General features: G+C 44.4%; 1 protein-coding gene across 2 annotated transcripts in view; it reads left to right on the top strand.

Annotated features, from left to right (window-relative positions):
- LOC144491690 (sodium-coupled neutral amino acid transporter 3-like) overlaps positions 1 to 23,229 on the top strand; it is a 171,815-nt gene that overhangs the window by 107,829 nt on the left and 40,757 nt on the right. For both annotated transcript variants that reach the window (XM_078209873.1, XM_078209872.1), the window contains exons 8-9: positions 11,254 to 11,336; positions 20,333 to 20,391. In XM_078209873.1, the coding sequence (XP_078065999.1) occupies positions 11,254 to 11,336; positions 20,333 to 20,391 (142 nt within the window). The remainder of the gene's footprint in view (positions 1 to 11,253; positions 11,337 to 20,332; positions 20,392 to 23,229) is intronic.

Below are 23,229 nucleotides of genomic sequence, written 5' to 3'. Positions count from 1 at the left end.
AGAAAGCATTAGGGTTAGGAAGGTTAGTAACCAAAGGACACAGATACAAGATAATGGAGAGAAATAAGACAACGGAAGATGAATTTTTATTTTTCACTAAACAAATTGTTATGATCTGGAGTGCACTGCCTAAAAACGATGGTGGAATAGAAGTTTTCAAAAGGGAATTTGATAAGTACTTAGAAAGGAACATTTTGATCTGAGATAAGGAAAGATTAGAGGAGTAGACTGTCTGATAATATTTTCAGAGTGTTGGTATGGGCATGATAAGGCCTTCTGTGCTGTATCGAATATAAATAAAAATATTGTTGGAGGGAATTACCACAGCAATAAAATACTGCTGAAATACTTGTATGCAAATATCAACTTTGAGTATATTTAAAATAGATTTTAAAAATACACCAATTCATTGAATCATCAAATGAAACAACACAGAAAGAGGCCACTCAGCCCATCATGCCTTTGGTAGTGCTGTCCAATGAATCCCTTGCTCTCCATCCAAAGCTGTGAGGTATTTTCCCTTCAAGCATTTCTCAAATTCTCTTTTGACAATTACTGGCACTGTACCCTGGCATTGCCCCCTGGGGATGCCAGGGGGCCCCTCTGGGGAGCCCCTTGGATAGAGGGTCTCCATGGTAGAGTTTAAGGAGGAGGGTTTCCCTGCGTACATTTGGAAGTGGGGGTCCCTCTGGGGTGGGTGTTAAGTGTGTGCATGGTGGGGGCGGGGGGGGGACAGGGTTCCCTGTGTACATTTGGGTGTGGGGTCCCTGTGGGGTGGGGTTTCCCGTGTGCATGGTGGTGGCGGGGGGGTTGCTCTTTCTCTTTTAACCAGAGCCCCTTTGTTGGCATTTTCAGGCCCCGCCTCACCAACATGATGGCGGGGGACACACCTCCAGGAAATGTTCCTCTAAGTGCTGGACTATATGGCGAGAAAAGTGGAGTGCACTACCGCCAGCTCGCGAGCTGCACTCCGCTTTCCTCTCTTGAGCCAGCATCTAGAAGAAAAAAAAGGAAAGTCCCACCCGATCGATTTTATTATGTAGAGTGGACAGCATCAATCTCCCTCATGAAATGCATATACTGATGGCAGTAATGAAGGGGTTAAGGGATTAGCTTGGCTTGGCTGCGGACCCTCATTACAGTCTCTATTCTGAGGTGTTGAGCAGTGTGGTAACAGCATCACCCATTCAGGCCTTTTACCATAAAACAGGCCGTATATAACAGGATTACGGAGGCCCAGACCAAAGACTGCTGCTCGTATCTGGGCCAAAGTGAAAACACTGAGTTCTTTCAGGCGGAATAGTGTGGAGAATAAATGTACTATTGGTGTCTCAATCCTGCCCTATCTCCAGGATAAGACCCGTGGAAATCAGTGAGAGAAAATGAACTTGCATCCAAACTTGGGCTGGCTTCTCACCGACACAATGCAACAGAGAGCACTTTAAAAATATATAAGATTCGTACAAGTGCACCGCTCACAATAGAGGCAACAAATTGAACCTGTGAGGCAACGGCTGTCCTTAGAGGTCTGTCTCAGGGCACTTTACCTCTGGGATGTTACATAGTCCTCTGTAGTTGCCCCCAAAATGCAGAGAATGGGTACAATCGCCGGAATTGTACCGCCCCGCCCTCCATGGAATCGGAGCAAGCGAGGGGTGGACAATAGAAATGTCCGTTGACCTCAGGCGGGATTTTCCGGTCTCAGGTCAAGCGTAAGATCCCATCCATTGTCTCTCAGAGTGATGTCACTGCGCATTTTCCACTGCCAACCCGACCCCTAAAAAAAGTCAACCCGAGGGGTAGGCATTGCTGACAAGGTCGGCATTTATTGCCCATTCCTATTTGCCCCGGAACATGGTGGTGGACATCTGTCTTGAACCTCTGCAGTGATTTGATACAGCCGTGTGGCTTGTTAGACTACTTCAGATGACAGGTAAGATTCAAGCACATTGGTTTGGGACTGGAGTCACATAGAACTAGACTGGCTGTAGGCCATGGGTTGCGTTCCATAAATCCAAACAGTTGGACTTTTACAACAGTCCAGTCGCAGTTATGGTAGTTTTTTAAAAAATTCTGAGGTAGGCAGAAACAAATCTCAATATCTGGAACAAGGGGTCGCTGTTTAAAAATAAGGGACCATTCATTTAAGACAGAGATGAGCAGAATTCTTTTCTTTCAGAGCATTGTCTCTTCCGCCAAAGGCAGTGGAAGCAGAATCTTTGAACATTTTTAAGGCAGAGCTAGAGAAATTCTTGATCAACAAGGGGGTGAAAGGTTATTGGGGGGAGAGGGGAATGTGGCATTGAGGTTACAATCAGGTCAGTCATGATCTTATTAAATGGCGGAGCAGGCTCGAGGGGCTGAGTGGCCTTCTCCTGCTCCTAATTCATATGTTTGTAACTAGCCAGCAGACCTGTTATCACAACATCTTCTATGTTCACCCAGAAGTTGCACATGACACAGCAGAAGGAGAGTGAATGCCAACACAGACTGGTTGGGTTGAATGGCCCTGCCTCTGTGTTGTAAATTCTATGTTTTGCTATGTGCATGGTGCTGTCATTCAAATGCTTCTTTATTAAGCATCCCATCTGGATGCTGAGTCAGAACACCAATTGTGTGAATCAAGAGTTCTGTTGGCAACACAGAAAAGCCAAGGTCGGGTTTAATTTATCTTTCTAGCTGTGGGTTTGTAGGTGTGTGGATTTAGTCCTGCTTGAAATCTAAATTTGGCATCACCTCATTACCATTTGCTAACCTACCGCCTCTTCCCTTTCGCTCTTTTCAACTTGACCTATACCAAGAGTCTTGGCCTCTCACTTTGTCTGAAAAAGAAAGCACAGCCCTCCTTGGCATCGAACAGAAAGGGCAAAATTTTAACCACACTCAAAAGTGAGATGGCACGGTGGCACAGTGGTTAGCAGTACCGTCTCACAGCTCCAGGGGCCAAGGGTCACAGTCTGTGTGGAGTTTGTACATTCTCCCCATATCTGCGTAGGTTTGCTCCGGGTGCACTGGTTTCCTCCCACACTCCAAAGACGTGCTGGTTAGGTGGATTGGCCATGCTAAATTGTTCATTAGTGTCCCATGGTAAATGTGTGGGGTTTTAGTTTATTTATTATTGTCACAAGTAGGCTTACATTCACACATCATGAAATTATCGTAAAAATCCCCTAGTCGCCACACTCTGGCGCCTATTTGGTTACACTGAGAGAGAATTTAGCATGGCCAATGCACCTAACCTGCACATCTTATGGCAATGGGGTGGGAGAGAGGGCCTAGGTAAGTTACTCTATCACAGAGTCGGTACAGACCCGATGTACCAAATAGCCTCTTTTGCACTGCAGGAAATGTATGAAAAGCTCAGTGACTCAGAATTAAAATCCGACCAGGTGTATGCTAAATGGGTAAAGTCTGGCACCAGGGAATAAATACAGCGAAGCAGGTGTGAATTCATTTTGACACATCTCAGTGACCTGAGATGGTGCCAGGGAGAAAATGGCCTCCCATGACCGTACAGAGATAAAGAGCAGAAATGAGCAAAAGAAAAGATAGTCTGTGGAAAATGACACTCAAGCATTTAGATCAATCTTTACAGAGTTATTTTTAATTAAGCTTTAATGCTGGACAATTTGTGCTTCCTATAAAATCCAATAACATTATACGCTGTGACACCTGTGGCTTATAGCTTCAATCTCTTATCTATTGTCCCTTTAATCTCCACCATGTCACTGTCCTCCAGCTCAGCTGAATGGCCTCATCAGGAGCAGGCAGCAGGCAGGCTTGGGGGGGGAACAAGGCTGGGAGTCAAACCATGCAACCCTTTTAAGCTGGGAGGCCAACTCCACGACCACTGCAACCTGGCACACAGGAGATGGCTGCTGCAGTCTGAGTGGGTTCATTCAGATGTGCGTGATGGAAAATCACTGGCTGCTGAACTATAACATCACAACCAGGGCTGACCCCGTCACACGAGCTGTCTGAGAGTGCTGCTTATTCAAGACAGTACTTGCATTAGTATTAACATCTTTCAATATCAAACTACCTCCAAAGTCTTTTGCTCTTCGAATGGTGGTGACTGCTGACTTTTTAACAAACGAGCATGAGATGAATCACCAGTCAGTCTGCTCTGATAGTGTTAGGTGAGAAGTGACTAGTTTGCCAACATCTGCTCTGCTCATTGAGAAGCAGCTTCCCAGCAGAGTCCTTAAACAGGCATTGGACCATAATTAGTCTGCACAAGAAGCCTAACGTCTGCTTTAAGCAGCCGTCTGCCCTGCCTCAAAACTAGCCCCAAGCAGTAGTGATAGACCAAGTGCCCAGATAGATTGTGCATGGGCCATCCAACTGCTAAATTTGTTAGCATTGTTTCCTTTGTCTCTTGAAAATTGGGCTCACTTTGTATCAATTCCTAACCTGACAAGTTCAAAAATGAATTGCAAAAAAGGTTGACAATTGGGTTTTTAAAATATCCCATTTGTAATAACTTCAAGGATTGGCTCCACCAGTTAACTTACAAAACACGACGATTTGTTACAATTATAAACAACTATTTACAGAGTCTTTCCATACTCAGGTGTCGGGTCCAACTGTTGGGACAAGCCCCAATATGTCCCAGTGAATCCCCAACTCCATCCCCGATTGGACTAGTGAGTCATATAAAGCCATAAAATATAGGAGCAGAATTAGGCCATTCGGCCCATCGAGTCTGCTCTGCCATTCAATTATGGCTGATATGATTCTCATCCCCATTCTCCAGCCTTCTCCCCATAACCCTTGATCCCCTTATTGATCAAGAACCTATCTAACTCTGTCTTAAAGATACTCAATGACCAGCCCCCTGTGGCAATGAGTTCCACAGATTCACCACCCTCTGGCGGAAGAAATTCCTCCTCATCTCAGTTTTAAAGGAGTGTCCCTTCACTCTGAGGTTATGCCCTCGAGTTCTAGTCTCTCCCACTAGTAAAAACGTTGTCTCCTCGTCCACTCTATCTAGGCCTCTCAGTATTCTGTAAGTTTCAATTAGATCCCCCCGCATCCTTCTTAACTCCATCGAGTACAGACCCAGAGTCCTCAACCGCTTCTCATATGAGAAACTCTTCATTTCTGGGATCATTCTTGTGAACCTCGACTGGACCCCCTCCAAGGCCAGCACATCCTTCCTTAGGTATGGGGCCCAAAACTGCACGCAATATTCCAAATGGAGTCTTCCCAGAGCCTTCTACAGCCTTAGCAGTACATCCCTGTTCTTGTATTCTAGCCCTCTAGAAATGAATGCTAACATTGAATTTGCCTTCCTAACTGCCAACTGAACCTGCATGTTAACCTTAAGAGAGTCCTGAACCAGGTCTCACAAGTCCCTTTGTGCTTCAGATTCCCAAAGTCTTTCCCTATTTTGAAAATAGTCTACGCTTCTATTCTTCCTACCAAAGTGCATAACGCCACACTTTCCCACATTGTATTCCGTGACTGGTCTTTCAGAGAATGCCGCCTAAAGGGGCTACACCATTCCGATTTCTTTCCTCATCCTTAAAAGGTGCAAAATGATGTTTGCCATTTTATTTCTGGTGTCTTAACTAAGCGGCTATGCTTTTCATAGGAACGTTAGCTGGTTATTTGATGTTGTGGGGCAGGGGGAGAGCTGATATGGTCAGACCTGATCCTCTCCTAACCTGTGTATGCAAATAAACACACACAAACATACGCACACCCTTTTCAACAGAAATTACTGAGTACTGAAGGACAAAATCCAAGCCGATCCCTTTCTCAGGAAGAATGAGTAACTCCACCTATCTGAAACACAAACACAGAATTGTTTCAGAGAGAGAGAAACTATGGACTGCAATTGTTGTCTCTTGGGTGCGTTGACCTGTTAATAACTAAGGAACCATACACGTCTCACGTACGTTTGGTCAGTACCTCATGACGGACATAATTGAAATTGAACCTTTAGTCAGCAGTAATTCTATTCAAACAACATTTCGGGTGAGTAATTAAAGGTAAATTGTAAAACGTTAAAAGTAAATATTAATTTTAGAAATGTACAACTGCTTCCGATAATGTTGCTACCAACCATGTTTGGTTTCCACAACCTGTACTCAACTCTCTGAAATAGGAAAATTACTTATTATAGATGCTATTATTGCCTGTTGCTGTAATAGAGTCATAGATGTTTACAGCATGGAAACAGGCCCTTGGTCCCAACTTGTCCATGCCGCCCTTTTTTAAAACCCCTAAGCTAATCCCAATTGCCCGCATTTGGCCCATATCCCTGTATCTTACCCATGTAACTGTCTAAATGCTTTTTAAAAGACAAAATTGTACCTGTCTCTACTACTACCTCTGGCAGCTTGTTCCGGACACTCACCACCCTCTGTGCGAAAAAATCGCCCCTCTGGACACTTTTGTATCTCTCCCCTCTCACCTTAAACCGATGCCCTCTAGTTTTAGACTCCTCTACCTTTGGGAAAAGATATTGACTATCTAGCTGAGCCGTGCCCCTCATTATTTTATAGACCTCTATAAGATCACCCCTCAGCCTCCTACACTCCAGAGAAAAAAGTCCCAGTCTATCCAGCCTGTCCTTATAACTCAATCCATCAAGTCCCGGTAGCATCCTAGTAAATCTTTTCTGCACTCTTTCTTGTTTAATAATATCCTTTCTATAATAGGGTGACCAGAATTGCACACAGTATTCCAAGTGTGGCCTTACCAATGTCTTGTACAACTTCAACAAGCATTCCAACTCCTGTATTCAATGTTCTGACCGATGAAACCAAGCATGCCGAATACCTTCTTCACCACTCGATCCACCTGTGATTCCACTTTCAAGGAGCTATGAACATGTACCCCTAGATCTCTTTGTTCTGTAACTCTCCCCAACGCCCTACCATTAACTGAGTAAGTCCTGCCCTGGTTCAATCTACCAAAATGCATCACCTCGCATTTGTCTAAATTAAACTCCATCTGCCATTCGTCAGCCCACTGGCCCAATTGATCAAGATCCCGTTGCAATTGGAGATAACTTTCTTCACTGTCCACTATGCCACCAATCTTGATGTCATCTGCAAACTTATTAACCATGCCTCCTATATTCTCATCCAATATATCATTTCCTTCCCAATGTTATTCAGTTTCTCCTCTTTCTTGAGGTTTCCTTTGGCTAAAAACTTCCAATAATGTTGTTTTGATCTCGTTGCTCGGAGGAGCCACAAGTTACTCATGTGGTGACTTATTTATTTTAAAGTCCAGTTAACTATGGCTGGTTGCTAAGTTTGCCAATGATGCCTATAAAGCCATAGATGCCATGAAAGCACCCTCCTTTCCGGATTTATGGTTTTTTTTATTACTTACTGATAAATAGGTAACTTCTGAATAAAGACATTAATTTTTCGCTTTAAGTATAAATTTTAATTCGATTTTCTTAATTAATTTATGGGACATGGGCGTCGCTGGCTGGCCAGCATTTATTGCCCATCCCTTGTTGCCCTTGGAGGGCATTTAAGAGTCAGCCACATTGCTGTGGCTCTGGAGTCACACGTAGGCCAGACCAGGTAAGGACGGCAGATTTCCTTCCCTAAAGGACATTAGCGAGCCAGATGGGTTTTTACAACAATCGACAATGGTTTCATGATCATCGTTAGATTCTTAATTCCAGATTTTTATTGAATTCAAATTCCACTACCCGTATTTGAACCGAGGTCCCCAGAGAATTATCCTGGGTCTTTGGATTACTAGTCCAGTGACAATACCATCAGGCCACTGCCTCTCCATAGATATTCTGAGTCCTTCATTTTCTTCCCCAGTCTGCCCTATGGGCAGATCCCGGGCCTCTCTATTCGGCCCTGCGAGCCTGCTCCACCATTCATTTTGATGATGGCTGATCTTCAAAGTCAATATCCTGATCCCACCTTCCCCTGATATCTCTTGATCCCTTCAGCCCCAAGAACTATATCTAATTTCTTCTTGAAATTACACATTTCAGCCTCAACTACGTTCTGTGGTAGTGAATTCCACAGATTCACCACTCTCTGGGTGAAGAAATGTTTCCTCACTTCAGTTCTAAAAGGTTTACCCCTTATCCACAAACTATGACCTCCTAGTTCTGGACTTCCCCACCACCGTGAACATTCTTTCTGAATCTACTTTGTCTAACCCTGTTAGAATTTTATGAGTTTCGATGAGATTCCCCTCACTCTTCTAAATTGCAATGAATGCAATCCTAACTGATTTAGTCTCTCCTCATATGGCAGACCTATCATCCCAGGAATCAGTCTGGTAAACCTTCGCTGTACTCCCTCTATAGCAAGGATATCCTTCCTCAGTTAAGGACATCAAAACTGCACACAATGCTCCAGGTGTGGCCTCAGCGAGGCTGTATATAATTGCAGTAAAGCATCTAATCCAGAAGATACTCTAGTGACGAGGAAATACAGACCATTCTTTATTGACATTGGTGCTTTTCATGAAGGGAATATTTATTGTCAATAATTTAATACCCACATGAGGTCTGCTTTAGGGTTAGTCTATTGAGGACTGCAGAATGGACTTCAGTTTCTACAAGAGGTGAAAGTTGCTTCTTGTGTTGCTTCTCCAATGCATGCAACTGAAGAACCGCAGAGGACATTTTTCCCAGTATCGTGCCAGGTCATTCCACAGCGATTCCCATTTATGTAATACTGTATAACATCTCTCCCAAGATATTTCATAAAGTGCCTCATGTAGAAGTAAAGTGATTTAGTCAATTAGTGATCAGCTGATTCCAACAAACATCAAATGGCTAAATGACCAGTTAATGTCATTTTTGCTGGATTTGCTTGAAGGAGAACCTCAACAAAAGATCATCAATGAAGCAGAGGGAGAGACAGATAAAGCCTTGGTTTAACTTTTCATTTATGGCACTGAAGTGTCAGCCCGGTTGAAGCCCACAACTGTTGTACTGGGACTTGAACCAATGAACTTCTAATTCAGACACAAGTATGACAAAAACTGAGTCAAGGCGTCAACTGGAAGAAACTTTCACGGACTGAGTGAAAATCACCGTATGATTCATTCCCGAATTTGTGTAGCACAGGAACTCTGCTGTCGGATGTCGCACGGACACAGTTTAAGCCAAGTAACCTGGCGAAGAAATCTTCAGTGTGAATTGTTTAAGTTTCAATGGATGCACGGATTCACAACTATGGAAGAAACTGGCTGCCAGTTTCTGGCCTGAAAAAGTGAGCAACCAGCACTTGAAGGTCCGGCAGTGACCTTGTGCTCCCAATTTCCCACCTGAGTCATTTATTTAGGCGAGACTTTAACAAGGTACCCAGCACTTGTGCTCAAACAGGCAGCAAGGAGGCTGTTTCGATATAAGAACATAAGAAATAGGAGCAGGAGTAGGCTATCTAGCCCCTCGAGCCTGCCCCGCCATTCAATAAGATCATGGCTGATCTGACGTGGATCAGTACCACTTACCCACCTGATCCCCATAAACCTTAATTCCCTTACCGATCAGGAATCCATCCATCCGCGCTTTAAACATATTCAGCGAGGTAGCCTCCACCACCTCACTGGTGTTAAATGGGGTCCTTTTTTTATTCTAGTTGAAGCATATTCAGAACCAATCCATTTGTCCAGGCATCGAGAGGGCCAATCAATGGGGATGATGGGAAATATGTCAGTAAAAGGAAAGTTTGATGTTATTTAAATATTTAGGGCAGGATTTTCCAGCTGGCGGGATCTTCCAGACCGGCTGAAGTTTATCCGTGGAATTCCCTGCCCAGTGAAACAGTTGAGGCTATCTTATTGAATGGTTTTAAGACAAGGATAGCTACATTTTTGAACAGTAAAGGAATTAAGGGTTATGGTGAGCGAGCGGGTAAGTGGAGCTGAGTCCATGAAAAGATCAGCCGTGATCTTTTGAATTGCGGAGCAGGCTCTAGGGGCCAGTTGGCTTAGACCATAAGACATAGGAGCAGAATTAGGCCACTCGGCCCATCGAGTCTACTCTGCCATTCAATCATGGCTGATATTTTTCTCATCCCCATTCTCCTGCCTTTTCCCCATAACCCCAATCCCCTTACTAATCAAGAACCTATCTACACCTACATCTGCTCCTAGTTCTTATGTTCTTAATGGAGATTTGAACATCTTGCTGCACTCACCACTGGGGAGTCCACCATGGCAGGACTGGAAAATTGCCGCCTGGGTTTTTTTTCCAGACTGGGATGTAAACATCGGTGGCATTTATTGCCCATTGTCTCAAATTGCACAGTCACAGGTCAAATGAAACTTGCATTTGCCAAGATGGTTTCTGAGTTCATCGCAGTTTTGCTTCACTGGTAACCGAGTCCTGAAGCCATCCTTCCTGAAAAACCTGGGCCGGAATTCTCCAGCCATTCACGCCAGCGGGATTCTCCAGTCCCGCCAGCAGCGCAACCCCGCCTGTGGGTTTCCCGCTGGCGTGAGGTGATGTCAGTGGGAATTCCCATTGACAGCGGCGGGATCAGAGAATTCTGCCGCTAGCAAACAACGCGCCACCTCCCGCTGGCAGGAAACAGGTGGCTGGGAAGCTGGAGAATCTGGCCCCTGCTATTTATTCTCTTTTTGATTTGATTTGATTTATTATTGTCACATGTATTAGTATACAGTGAAAAGTATTGTTTCTTGCGCGCGATACAGACAAAGCATACCGTTCATAGAGAAGGAAAGGAGAGAGTGCAGAATATAGTGTTACAGTCATAGCTAGGGTGGAGAGAAAGATCAACTTAATGCGAGGTAAGTCCATTCAAACGTCTGACAGCAGCAGGGAAGAAGCTGTTCTTGAGTCGGTTGGTACGTGACCTCAAACTTTTGTATCTTTTTCCCGATGGAAGAAGGTGGAAGAGAGAATGTCCGGGGTGCGTGGGGTTCTTGATTATGCTGGCTCCTTTTCCGAGGCAGCGGGAAGTGTAGACAGAATCAATGGATGGGAGGTTGGTTTGTGTGATGGATTGGGCTGCATTCACGACCTTTTGTAGTTTCTTGCGGTCTTGGGCAGAGCAGGAGCCCAGACCAAGCTGTGGTACAACCAGAAAGAATGCTTTCTATGGTGCATCCGTAAAAGTTTCTAATTGCCCAAGCTGTACGGTCACATATAGTCCTTTGTTAAAGTTTCCGATTCCCAGAACTCACATTTTTGAAAGAAATCTGCACTTGACTGATACAGTTTGTAATGATTTCTCACTCTTGTATTCATGCAAACTTTCATTTTAATTTTATCTCCTCTTTCAGTGAGTGGTACCTGAATGGGAACTACCTGGTGATCATAGCAAGCGCCACTGTCGTTCTGCCTCTGGCCCTAATGAAACAACTCGGTGAGTTACAGGAACAGTATCTCGTGTGCATAACATTTCTGTGGAATAGTGTGGCAAAATCAACATTTATCGTTATTGATCAATGCGTCACATTGAGATACCAGAGAGAGGTAGAAATTTGAAAAAAAAAGTTCCACTAAAGATGATTATATTGTTTAGGGAATTAAACCAGAGCAAAATATTGCTGGAAATTATAATATTAACAGAAAAATGCTGGGATGCACAGCAGGTTCTGACGAAAGGTTACTGACCTGAAACATTGGGCCGGATTCCCGTCTTGGAGTAATTTCTAAGTTTGCAAACCTGAGTCCGTCACCTCTGCCTATACCCACCGTCCCTTGGAGATCTGAATGGGCAAGATTGAGGATTGCCAAGTTCTGAGGCTGCATCAGAACAGTGTGGGAGCCATTCCTCCTACATCTCCCCATGTGTAGAAACAGGAAGGGGGCAGTCACTATGATGGGCGTGTACTACAGGCCTCCCAACAGCCCGCAGGAAGTTGAAGAACAGATATGTAAGCAGATTCAGGACAGATGTAGAAATAATAGGGTTGTTGGAATGGGAGAAGTTAATTTTCCTCATATTGATTGGAAATCCCTTAGGGCTAGTGGTCTGTAGGTGAGAAATTTGTCAAGTGTGTCCAGGAAGTTTTTTTGGAACAATTTGTAGATAGTCAAACTGGAAGGGGGTTATGCTGGAACTGGTATTAGGGAATGAGCCTGGCCAGGTCATCAAAGTTGCAGTAGGGGAACATGTGGCGAACAGTGACCACAGTTCTGTCAGTTTTCAGATAGAAGTTTAACAACACCAGGTTAATGTCCAACAGGTTTATTTGGTAGCAAAAGCCACACAAGCTTTTGGAGCTCCAAGCCCCTTCTTCAGGTGAGTGGGAATTCTGTTCACAAACAGGGCAAAGAGTTTTCAGATACTCATGGAAAAGGACAAGTGTTGTCCTAGGGTTAAAGTGCTAAATTGGAGGAAGGCTGACTACAACCGGATTAGGCAGGATTTGGAGGCTGTTGTTTGGACGGGGATGTTTGAGGGTAAATCCACATCTGGCATGTGGGAGCCTCTTAAGGAGCAGTTGATTGGAGTGCAGGACAGGCATGTGCCTGTGAAAAGGAAGGACAGGAAAAGCAGGATTCAGGAACCATGGATGACCAGGGAAATTGTGAGTTGAGTCAGAAAGAAAAAGGTTGCATACGTAAGGTCGAGGCAACTAAAAGCAGATGAAGCACTTGAAGAATACAGGGAAAGTAGAAAAGAGCTCAAACAGAGAGTTAGGAGGGCAAAAGGGGTCACGAAATGTCCTTGGCAGGCAGGATTAAGGAGAATCCCAAGGCATTTTGTACATATATTAGGAACAAGAGGGTAGCTAGAGAAAGAGTTAACCCACTCAAGGACAGAGGAGGGAAATGATGCATAGAACCAAAGGAAGTTGGTGAGATCCTTAATGAGTACTTTGCATCGGTATTCACAAAGGAGAGGGACACGTTGATTGATGGTGTCTCGGAGGGTTAGGTAAACCCTCTCGAGCAAGTCATCATTATGAGGGAGGAAGTGTTAGGTGTATTAAAAAGCATTAAGGTTGATAAATCCCCAGGGCGTCTATCCCAGATTACTGAGGGAGTCAAGAGAGGAAATTGCTGGGCCTCTAACAAAAATGGGCCATAGGTGAGATCTCAGAGAATTGGAGGATAGCCAATTTTGTCCTGTTATTTAAGAAGGGTAACAAGGAGAACCCGGGTAATTATAGGCCGGTGAGCTTGGCATCAGTGATAGTGAAATTGTTGGAGAAGATTCTTAGGGATAGGATCTATACACATTTGGAACTGAATGGTCTTATTAACGACAGACAGCAAGGTTTTGTGTGAGGGAGGTCATGCCTCACTAATTTGATTGAGTTTTTTGAGGAGATGACAAAGATGATTGACGAGGGAAGGGCTGTGGATGTTGTCCACATGGACTTTAATAAAGCATTTGACAAGGACCCTCATGGCAACCTGGTGCAAAAGGTTAAATCACATGGGATCAAGAGTGAACTAGCTAGATGGATTTAGAACTGGCTTTGCCATAGAAGTCATGATGTGGAGATGCCGGCGTTGGACTGGGGTAAACACAGTAAGAAGTTTAACAACACCAGGTTAAAGTCCAACAGGTTTATTTGGTAGCAAAAGCCACACAAGCTTTCGGAGCTGCAAGCCCCTTCTTCAGGTGAGTGGGAATTCCAGCTCCGAAAGCTTGTGTGGCTTTTGCTACCAAATAAACCTGTTGGACTTTAACCTGGTGTTGTTAAACTTCTTACTGTCTTTCCCATAGAAGACAGAGGGTAGCGGTGGAAGGGTGTTTTCCTGAATGGAGGTCTGTAACTAATGGTATTCACAGTAAGAGTTTTAACAACACCAGGTTAAAGTCCAACAGGTTTACTTGGTAGCAAATGCCATTAGCTTTCGGAGCGCTGCTCCTTCGTCAGATGGAGTGGATATCTGCTCTCAAACAGGGCACAGAGACACAAAATCAAGTTACAGAATACTGATTAGAATGAGAACCTGGTGTTGTTAAAACTCTTACTGTGTTTATCCCAGTCCAACGCCGGCATCTCCACATCATGACTAATGGTGTTCCACAGGGATCAGTGCTGGGACCTCTGATGTTTGTAATATATATTAATGACTTGGAAGAAAACGTAGCTGGTCTGATTAGCAAGTTTGTGGACAGACACTGGAGTTGCGGATAGTGATGAAGACTGTCAGAGAATACAGCAGGATATGGATAGGCTGGAAAATTGGCGGAGAAATGGCAGATGGAATTTAATCTGGATAAATGCGAGGTGATGCATTTTGGTCGATCCAACCAGGTGGGAGCTATAAAATAAATGGCAGAACCATCAGGAGCGCAGACACACAGAAAGATCTGGGAGTACAGGTCCACAGATCCTTAAAAAGCACAGGTGGAAAATGTGGTGAAGAAAGCATATGGCACGCTTGCCTTCACCGGCTGGGGCATCGAGTATCAAAGTTGGCAAATTATGTTACAGTTATATAAGATATTGGTTAGGCCACATTTGGAATCCTGTGCCCAATTCTGGTTGCCACACTATCAGAAGGACGTGGAGGCTTTGGAGGGAATACAGAAAAGGTTTACCAGGATGATGCCTGATATGGAGGGTATTAGTTATGAGGAGAGATTGTTCTCCCTGGAAAGACGGAGGCTGTGGGTCGACCTGATAGAACTTTATAAATTATGAGGGGCATAGATAAGGTGAACAGTTTGAAGCTTTTTCACAGAGCTGAAATGACAATTACAAGGGGCACAAGTTCAAGGTAAGGGGGGAAACTTTCAGTGGAGATGTTCAGGGGAAGTTTTTTACACAGAGGCTCGTGGGAGCCTGGAATGCACTGACAAGTGAGGTGGTTAAGGCAGACACGTTAGTGACATTTAAGACTTATCTGGATAGACACATGAACAGGCAGGGAATAGAGGGATACAGGCGGTTGGTCTAGGTAGGCCAATACGATTGGCGCAGGTTGGTGGGCCAAAGGACCTGTTCCTGTGCTGTCCTATTCTTGGTTCTTTATATACTCCATTACCATTCCCGCAATATCCACCATGCCCAGACCTCATGATATATTTGAAATTGATATATTCTTTTGTAAAACTAACAATCTAAGATGAAGCTTTCATATTCAAAGGCACTTCATATTGAGAAAAAATTCTCCTGCATAAAACCCATTCAAAAAATGTAATTCCCCTGAAGTGGTTAATTTACTGAAGCATCAAAGACAGATAATGCTTTAATAGGCTTTTAAAACTGTCAATCAAAATGTGAACAATGCCCCTGCTGAAATAAGTGGTTCTGGGCCTTTTGAAAATCAGCCAAACATTCATAATATCCCCAACTATCAAAATAAACCCTGCAATGCCAACAATGCAGTCCATTGAAACGGAAACACCAGATGCCCTTCCTTTAAAGGTGCAGATGATGTTCATTCCCATTTCAACGCGGATTGCCTGTCAATCAATGAGGGTAGCAGGTGCTTAGATTATTTTTTATGTTCAATAACGTGGCCAATTTATTCAAAGCTAAAGATGGCTAGACATTTAAATCTCCGTCTGCCCAGCAATTTTTCCGACAGATTTGAATGCATTAATGTCACTTTCTCCATCACAAAAAGCTTCCTTTGTGGGAAAATCCTAACCTGGCAAATCTTGAAAGGAGCTTTGCTGTAGACCACATTGGGGTATCACCTAATCAGCCGTCGAGTGATATTGGCTTAGTCTGGAGGATTTGTATGGTTGCCAGCCAAGTGCTGTGCTTGGACAAAGAATAATGCATTTATGCAGAGCGGTCTAAAGAGAGCTGCTTCATTCCCACTGACAAGTTATAGTCTTAGAGATTTACAGCATGGAAACAGGCCCTTCGGCCCAACTTATCCATGCCGCCCAGTTTTCACTATTAAGCTAGTCCCAATTGCCTGCGTTTGGCCCATATCCCGCTATACACATCTTACCCATGTAACTGTTCAAATGCTTTTCAAAAGACAAAACTGGCAAGTGAAAGTGGGAGGAATACATCCAGCGTCATTCTGAACCCTGGGCACATTTCTCTTGTGCTTTTAGCTGAATATCTTTCCCCTGCTTCACGCTATTCTGGATAATGTGGTCCATGACCAACAGTTCAATCACATGAGCAAAGTTTGAATGGTAAAACTTGTTTGAGACCCATAATCTGGGTCTTGGAGTTCATTGGTTCTACAACGCATTGCAGGAGCGTAGTGCTGAAACATTGACTGGTGGCATGTGACTGTAACCATCATGGACTTAACCATCATTATGATTCATTCATTGATTCTCCCTCACCGCACCGCCCCCCCACCCCCCCCCCCCCACCCCCTGCCACCCACTCACCCCCCTGTCAGTGTTTTGTTTAAATGAAGATATTCGCTGAAATAATATAAATATTCAAGAATTGCACAGAATTACATGTGAAATAGAGCGCAGGCACAGGCCACACAGCTCAACCAGCCTATGCCAACCTTTGTGCTTCTTCTGCCTTATTTCATCTTACCCTATCAGTGGATCTTCTTCTTCTCCCTTGGGTACCTATCTCGTTCCCCTTAAGTGAATCCATGCCATTCACCTTGACTACTCCATGTGGTAGCAAGTTCCACATTCTGACTATTCTCTGGGTAAAGAAATATCTCCTGAATGCCCTTTGGATTTATTGATAATTACATTTATGGTCCCCAATTTTTGCCTTCCCCGCAACTGGAAATGTCTTCACTATGCCAACCTCATCAAACCCCTTCATAATTTGAAAGACCTTCATTGGGTTACCCTAAGAACCCCAGCCTGTTCAGCCTTCCCTGATAGTTATAATCTCTCAGGAAAAGTAGTCTAATTCAGAATGAGTTGACTGATAATTAAGTAAATGATCAGATTCACGAACAGGTCTACAGCTGTAAACAATACCTCGGGCTCAAATTAGCCTGGACCCAGAACTGAAATATCACAAACAAAATCAGAAACTACTCCACAATCCCCTGCAGATCACAGGGTTAGAACATAAGAACGTAAGAACTAGGAGCAGGAGTCGGCCATCTGGCCCCCTCGAGGCTGCTCCGCCATTCAATAAGATCATGGCTGATCTTTCGTGGACTCAGCTCCACTCATCCATCTGCTCCCATAATCCTTAATTCCTTTACTGTTCCTTCACTGTTCAAAGATTTATCTATCTTTGCCTTAAAAACATTCAACGAGGTAGTCTCAACTGCTTCACTGGGCAAGGAATTCCACAGGGAATTTTACAGATTCACATTAGGTTACATCGGATAAGCAACACAAAAACAGGCCATTCAGCCCAACCACTCTGTGCTGGTGTTTATGTTCCACTTAAGCCTCAAACATCAAAAAGAACAAAGAAAATTACAGCACAGGAACAGGCCCTTCAGCCCTCCAAGCCTGCACCGACCATGCTGTCCGACTTAACTAAAACCCTCTACCTTTCTGGGGACCATATCCCTCTATTCCCATCCTATTCATGTATTTGTCCTCCCATCTTTCCTCATCTAAATCTATCATCTTAAGCAACCTGCTACTCCCTCCTCCCTTGTGCAAACTTGTGAGCTAGCAAATTTGTTAGATCTGCACCCAGTTCAATGGGACATCAAATGGTTCTGCAAAGACGGCACAGTGGTTAGCACTGCTGCCTCATAGCGCCAGGGACCCGGGTTCAACTCAACCTTGGGTGACTGTATGTATGGATTTCCTCTGTGTGCTCCGGTTTCCTCCCGCAGTCCAAAGATGTGCGTATTAGATGGATTGGTCATACTAAATTGCCCCTTAGTGTCCCAAGATGTGTAAGTTAGGGGGATTAGCAGGGTAAATATGTGGGGTTACGCGGATACGGCCTGCTGTTCTGGCGGAAAGTTGGTGCGGGCCCAATGGGCCAAATGGCCTCATTCTGCACTGTAGGGATTCTATGACAAATGACCACCCAGCTCCCAAGCCAACTAAACACGCCCTGAGAATCCCACTCAAAGCCTTGGTGCAAAGTGATGTTAGCCACACTGGCTCCTAACTCTTGCATCTAATTTGAAGAGAGGAATTTTTAGCCACCCACAGGAGGTGTAATTACATCACAACGAACAGTCCGACCTTTGTCTGTTAAACTCAATGCTTGTTAATTATTGATGTACTGCAGAAATTTGAAAGATTGAATAAGGTTCAACCTAAATTCCTAATAATGAGATGGACCAAAGAAATAGGTCACAGTGATTATTTTTTCAATAATCCTCTCAGGGCTTCTGGAGCCTTTTATTATGTAATTTAAAAAAAAATCAGGTTGTGTTTTGTCATCTGAGTGTTACTTCAAATGATTTTTAATCTGAATCCAATCAAGGGCAATTGTTCCGCTTTCCATAGCATAGTTCATCGCAGGCAAAACTAACGTGAACAAGAGCATTTAATTAGTGGCTGCCGTCTTTGTAGAATCCACCCCCCACCCCCCAACCCCCTACAACATTGCGTGTTAGTGCAGCTGTCCTGTGCTTTGAACATCTTTAGTACTGGAACTAGATTGTTCCTTTCAAAGCAATTAATTCAATGGAATCTCTCACTTGAACTCATTCATTCCCAGGGCTTCAACATTGTGGAGGCCCCTTCCCTCCTCCAGTCTTCCAGGTCTTCTATAGCCTACAGGGCTTTGAGCCTCAAGGTGGATGCCCCCCCAATTCCCCCCCCCCCCTCTCCCCACCCCCACCCCACCCAATAATGACTGATTGATCTACCAAGTCTTTCAGTTTTCTCTACAGCCTTGGTGGTGACCCGCGCTTCACTCGAGTCCTTGGTACTTCAGCTCAGATAGGACAAAACTGGATTGAAAGCGTCATAGAGCTTCTTCCCCCTGCCGTTTCTGAGAAAGCGAGTGGACTTAAGGGCTGCTTTTGACACGACTGAGTGTGCGGGGCTTTCACAGCACAGGCACTGCTCGCTTTCATTCAAGACTTCTGGTCCGGTTGAACCCTGACCTGTTTACACTTTTGATGTTCCCATACGTTTCCCAGGGGAGAACCATGGAGGGGCCCGTTTTACGGCTCGCTCCAAGCTTGTGGCTGTCAAGGTGACCGTGTAAATTAAGTAGAGAATTAAATCATTGTGAATTCAAAGGGAGGTGGTGGAGTCACCGGAATTCGTAATCTTGAGGCCCAGGTTACTGCTCGGGAAGTCCGGATTTGAATTCCATCATGGCAGAAGGAATTAAAAGTCTATTGAAATCCATGAAACCATTGTTGCAAAAACCCATCTTGCTCGCTAACGTCCTTTAGGGAAGGAATTCTGCCATTCTTATCAGATCTGGCCTACATATGACTCCAGACCCACAGCAATGTGACTGCCACTCAGCTCAAGAGCAATTAGGGAATGGGCAACAATTGCTGGCCTTCCTAGTGATACCTACACCCCATGAACGAATAAAAAAAAACAATTTGGTTTGACCTGCTTCCCATTAAGAAATGGTCGGCTTGAGAATCCGCCTCAGAATATAACCTTTTGATTCACTGTGGCGAAGAAAACTGGTGATTTGATGCACAACTAATCTCCCTCTCCAAAAACAGTCCTTAAATCTCCTTGTGTCTGCAGACACACAAAGAAAACTGGGGGAATAAGCTCTGTGACATTCGCCAATCCAGTTTCCTTTCGTCTAAACTGAAGGATTAAGAAATAGAGACCTCATGTTAATTCCCAGGAAAACAAAATATTCTTTCTCTAGAGTGATTGACTCAGATCTTTGCAAATGCTTTGGTTAAAATGTTATTGTAAATGTCAAGCTTTAGATATCAGGGAACTGCAAGAGATTCATGGATTAATATCATAATCCTTCATTCTAGCTGATTGCTGGTCTGCTATATTTCTCAAGAAGATTTATTTTATTCTTTCAGAGACTGTGGTTTTTGCACATAGATACTGAAACTGGAATTTTTAAAATTATTTATTCATGGGCGTCACTGGCTGGCCAGTGTTTATTGCCCATCCCTAATTGCCCTTGGATGGCAGTTGAGAGTCAACCACATTGCTATGGCCCTGGAGTCACATGTAGGCCAGACCGGTAAGGACAGCAGATTTCCTTCCCTAAATGACATTAATGAACCAGTTGGGTTTTTCCGACAATTGACAATGGTTTCATGGTCATCAGTAGATTCTTAACTCCAGATATTTCTTATTGAATTTAAATTCCACCATCTGCCGTTGTGGGATTTGAACCTGGGTCCCCCAGAACATTAGCTGAGTTTCCAGATTAATAGTCTAGTGATAATACCACTAGGCCATCGCCTCCCCTTATGGCATTAGTATCTTTTTAGCTCATGTAACAATTCAGGAAAACAAAACTCCATTATCTCACTTCCTGCAACTTATCCATCCAAATCGGGGGGAATTCTACTGGATATTGTCGGAGCCCTCAGAAGAATAATGTTGTTCTATGCATCTTTGAATTGTAGGCTACCTGGGATACACCAGTGGTTTCTCTCTGAGCTGCATGGTTTTCTTCCTCATTGTGGTAAGTACGCTAACATCAGTAGCTTGGTAGATGGGAGTCAAAGTAGATGAGATATTCTTCTGTAGAGGATTCTTGGTGAAAAGGCTAAGCAGACAGCAGAATTTTATTTTACAAGCAATGGTGATCCCACAACACACAAGTGATTGAATCATAGATTTGGAACAAGGTTAGGCCATTCTGATCCGTAACCACTTTTGTGTCTTTTATCGATATTCTCTTGGCAGGGTCATAGAGTCATTTTACAGCACAGAAAGAGGCCCTTCGGCCCATTGTGTCCATGCCGACCATCAAGGACCTATCTGTTGTAATCCAATTTTCCAGCACTTGCTCAGTAGTCCTTGTGTGTTCTAGTGTTTCAAGTGTTCATCTAAATGCTTTTTAAATGTTGTGAGGGTTCCCGCCTCCACCATCCTTTCAGGCAGTGAGTTCCAGATTCCCACCAGCCTCTGGGTGAAAAGGTTTTTCCTCAAATCCCCTCTAAATTTCCTACCCTTTACCTTAAATCTAAAAAGTTTATTTATTAGTCACAAGTAGGCTTACATTAACACTGAATGAAGTTACTGTGAAAATCCCCTTGTTGCCACACTCCGGCGCCTGTTCGGTTACACTGAGGGAGAATTTAGCACGGCCAATGCACCCAACCAGTACGTCTTTCAGACTGTGGGAGGAAACCGGAGCACCCGGAGGGTACCCCACGCAGACACGAGAAGAACGTGCAAAACTCCACACAGACAGTGACCTAAGCCGGGAATCTAACACAGGTACCTGGTACTGTGAGGCAGCAGTGCTAACCACTGTGCCACCATGCCACCTCATCTATGCCCCCTGGTTATTGAAGGGGTAAGGTTTCTTTCTATCTACTCTACGTATTACCCTACCATTTATTGAACTCAGTCTTGAAAATTCAGTAGCCATTTTGAGCTATTGTTAACAGGATAATCTGTCAGTTTTCATCCTGTTCAGCATTTTGTGTGGGTTCTGGCTCAGTTGGTGACACCCTTGCTTCTGAATCACTCCAGGTCCCACTCCAGAAGTTGAGCACAAAAGTCATGACTAACTCTGCAATACTGTGGGAGTGCCGACGTTTAGATGAGATGTTAAACCAAGTCCCAAAGCCTGCTCCAAATGTCCCATGTTACTGTTTAAAGAAAGAGAGGGGAATAATCCCTGGACGCCTGGCCATTATGTAACTCTCAATCACCATCACCAACAGTAACATTGTCCGCTCATTATCACATTGCTGTTTGTGGGAGTTTGCTGCATGCATATCGGCTGCCATGTTTCCAGCATTACAACGGTGATTTCATTGCAAAAGCACTTCACTGGCTGTGAATTACTTCACACGCAGGTTTGTGAATCTTTGGCATTCACTACCCCAGAGGGTTGTGGATGTCCCATTGTTGGATGTATTTGAGGCTGTGGGACAGAAAGATCTTTGGTTCCCCTGGCCATCGAGGGGAGTGGGCAGGAAAGTAGAGTTGAAGCCTTAGGTTGGCCATGATGGTATTGTAAGGTGAAGCATCCTCATTGGGCCGTGTGGTCTACAGTTCCAAATCTTTTTGCTGTTGTGCGATGTCTGGTGCTTGTGAAAAATGTGATAAGGCCACGCTTTCACCAAAGTTACTGAAAAGGTGGTAAAGAACGTGGGCTACATCCTTTTGGGGGTTGGGTGAGCTGGGAGGGGTGCCCTGTGTGTGCATTGGGAGAAACAGTGGCACAATGGTTAGCCCTGGCAGTGCCAAGGATCCGGGTTCAATTCCAGCCTTGGGTCACTGTCTGTGTGGAGTTTGCACATTCTCCTCGTGTCTGCGTGGGTTTCCTCCGGGTGCTCCGGTTTCCTCTCACAGTCTCAAAGACGTGCTGGTTAGGTGCATTGGCCATGCTAAATTTTCCCTCAGTGTACCCGAACAGGAGCCGGAGTGTGGCGACTAGGGGATTTTCACAGTAACTTCATTGCAGTGTTAATGTAAGCCTACTTGTGACTCTAATAAATAAACTTTAAAAAAGATCGCAACACCCACTTTGCTGCCATGTCACTTTCTCTGCCTGGTCTTCAAACCTTGCCCCCCTTCTCTTCGGTACCTGATCTCTCCCTGCCCAAAGACCCTGGGACCTCTCTGCCTCTGGTGTTTGTGACACTTCATTGTGACCCTTCTTGCAGCCCCAGCAACACCCACTGCTCTCTTCTGGTGCTGCTCGACCTGCAGGATTTGCTGGCCAATCAAATAGGCCAGCAGCTCTTGTAGGCGGGACTTCCTTTCCCTGGGGTTGGAATGGAAGTAAGTCTGACCCTCAGCTTGTTCAAGAACAGCTTCTTCCCTACTGCCATCAGACTTTTGAATGGACCTACCTCGCACTCAGTTGACCTTTCTCTACACCCTAGCTATGACTGTAACACTACATTCTGCGCTCTCTCTTTTCCTTCTCTACGAACAGTATGCTTTGTCTGATAGCTCCCAAGAAACAATACTTTTCACTGTATGTTAATACATGTGACAATAATAAATCAAATCAAACCAAGCCTGCAATGTATTGCCACTGGCTTCCCCCCCACCCCGCCCCCAACTCCCCGGTAAAATACACCTGTGTAAGTCAGTTGAAGGCTTCTGGTGATGTCTCGATTTGCAAGAACGCAGATCAAACGATTTGTACAAAGATTGCAGGTAGAAGAAGAGGAGGAGCGGAGATCATCTTGACTATCCAGGAGAAAACGTTGATTGTGTCAGAGCAAATCAGTCTTTCATTTGTAGGTGCTGAACGGAATTCTGTGATCAGACAGCAGGAGAAAGTCTCGATTATTTCCTGATGGGTTTGATATTGTTGTTTGAATTTTTAATG

This window comes from Mustelus asterias, chromosome 3, assembly GCF_964213995.1.
Source record: "Mustelus asterias chromosome 3, sMusAst1.hap1.1, whole genome shotgun sequence".
Classification (NCBI taxonomy): Eukaryota; Metazoa; Chordata; class Chondrichthyes; order Carcharhiniformes; family Triakidae; genus Mustelus; species Mustelus asterias.
This window is presented reverse-complemented; position numbering and strand designations above follow the sequence as displayed.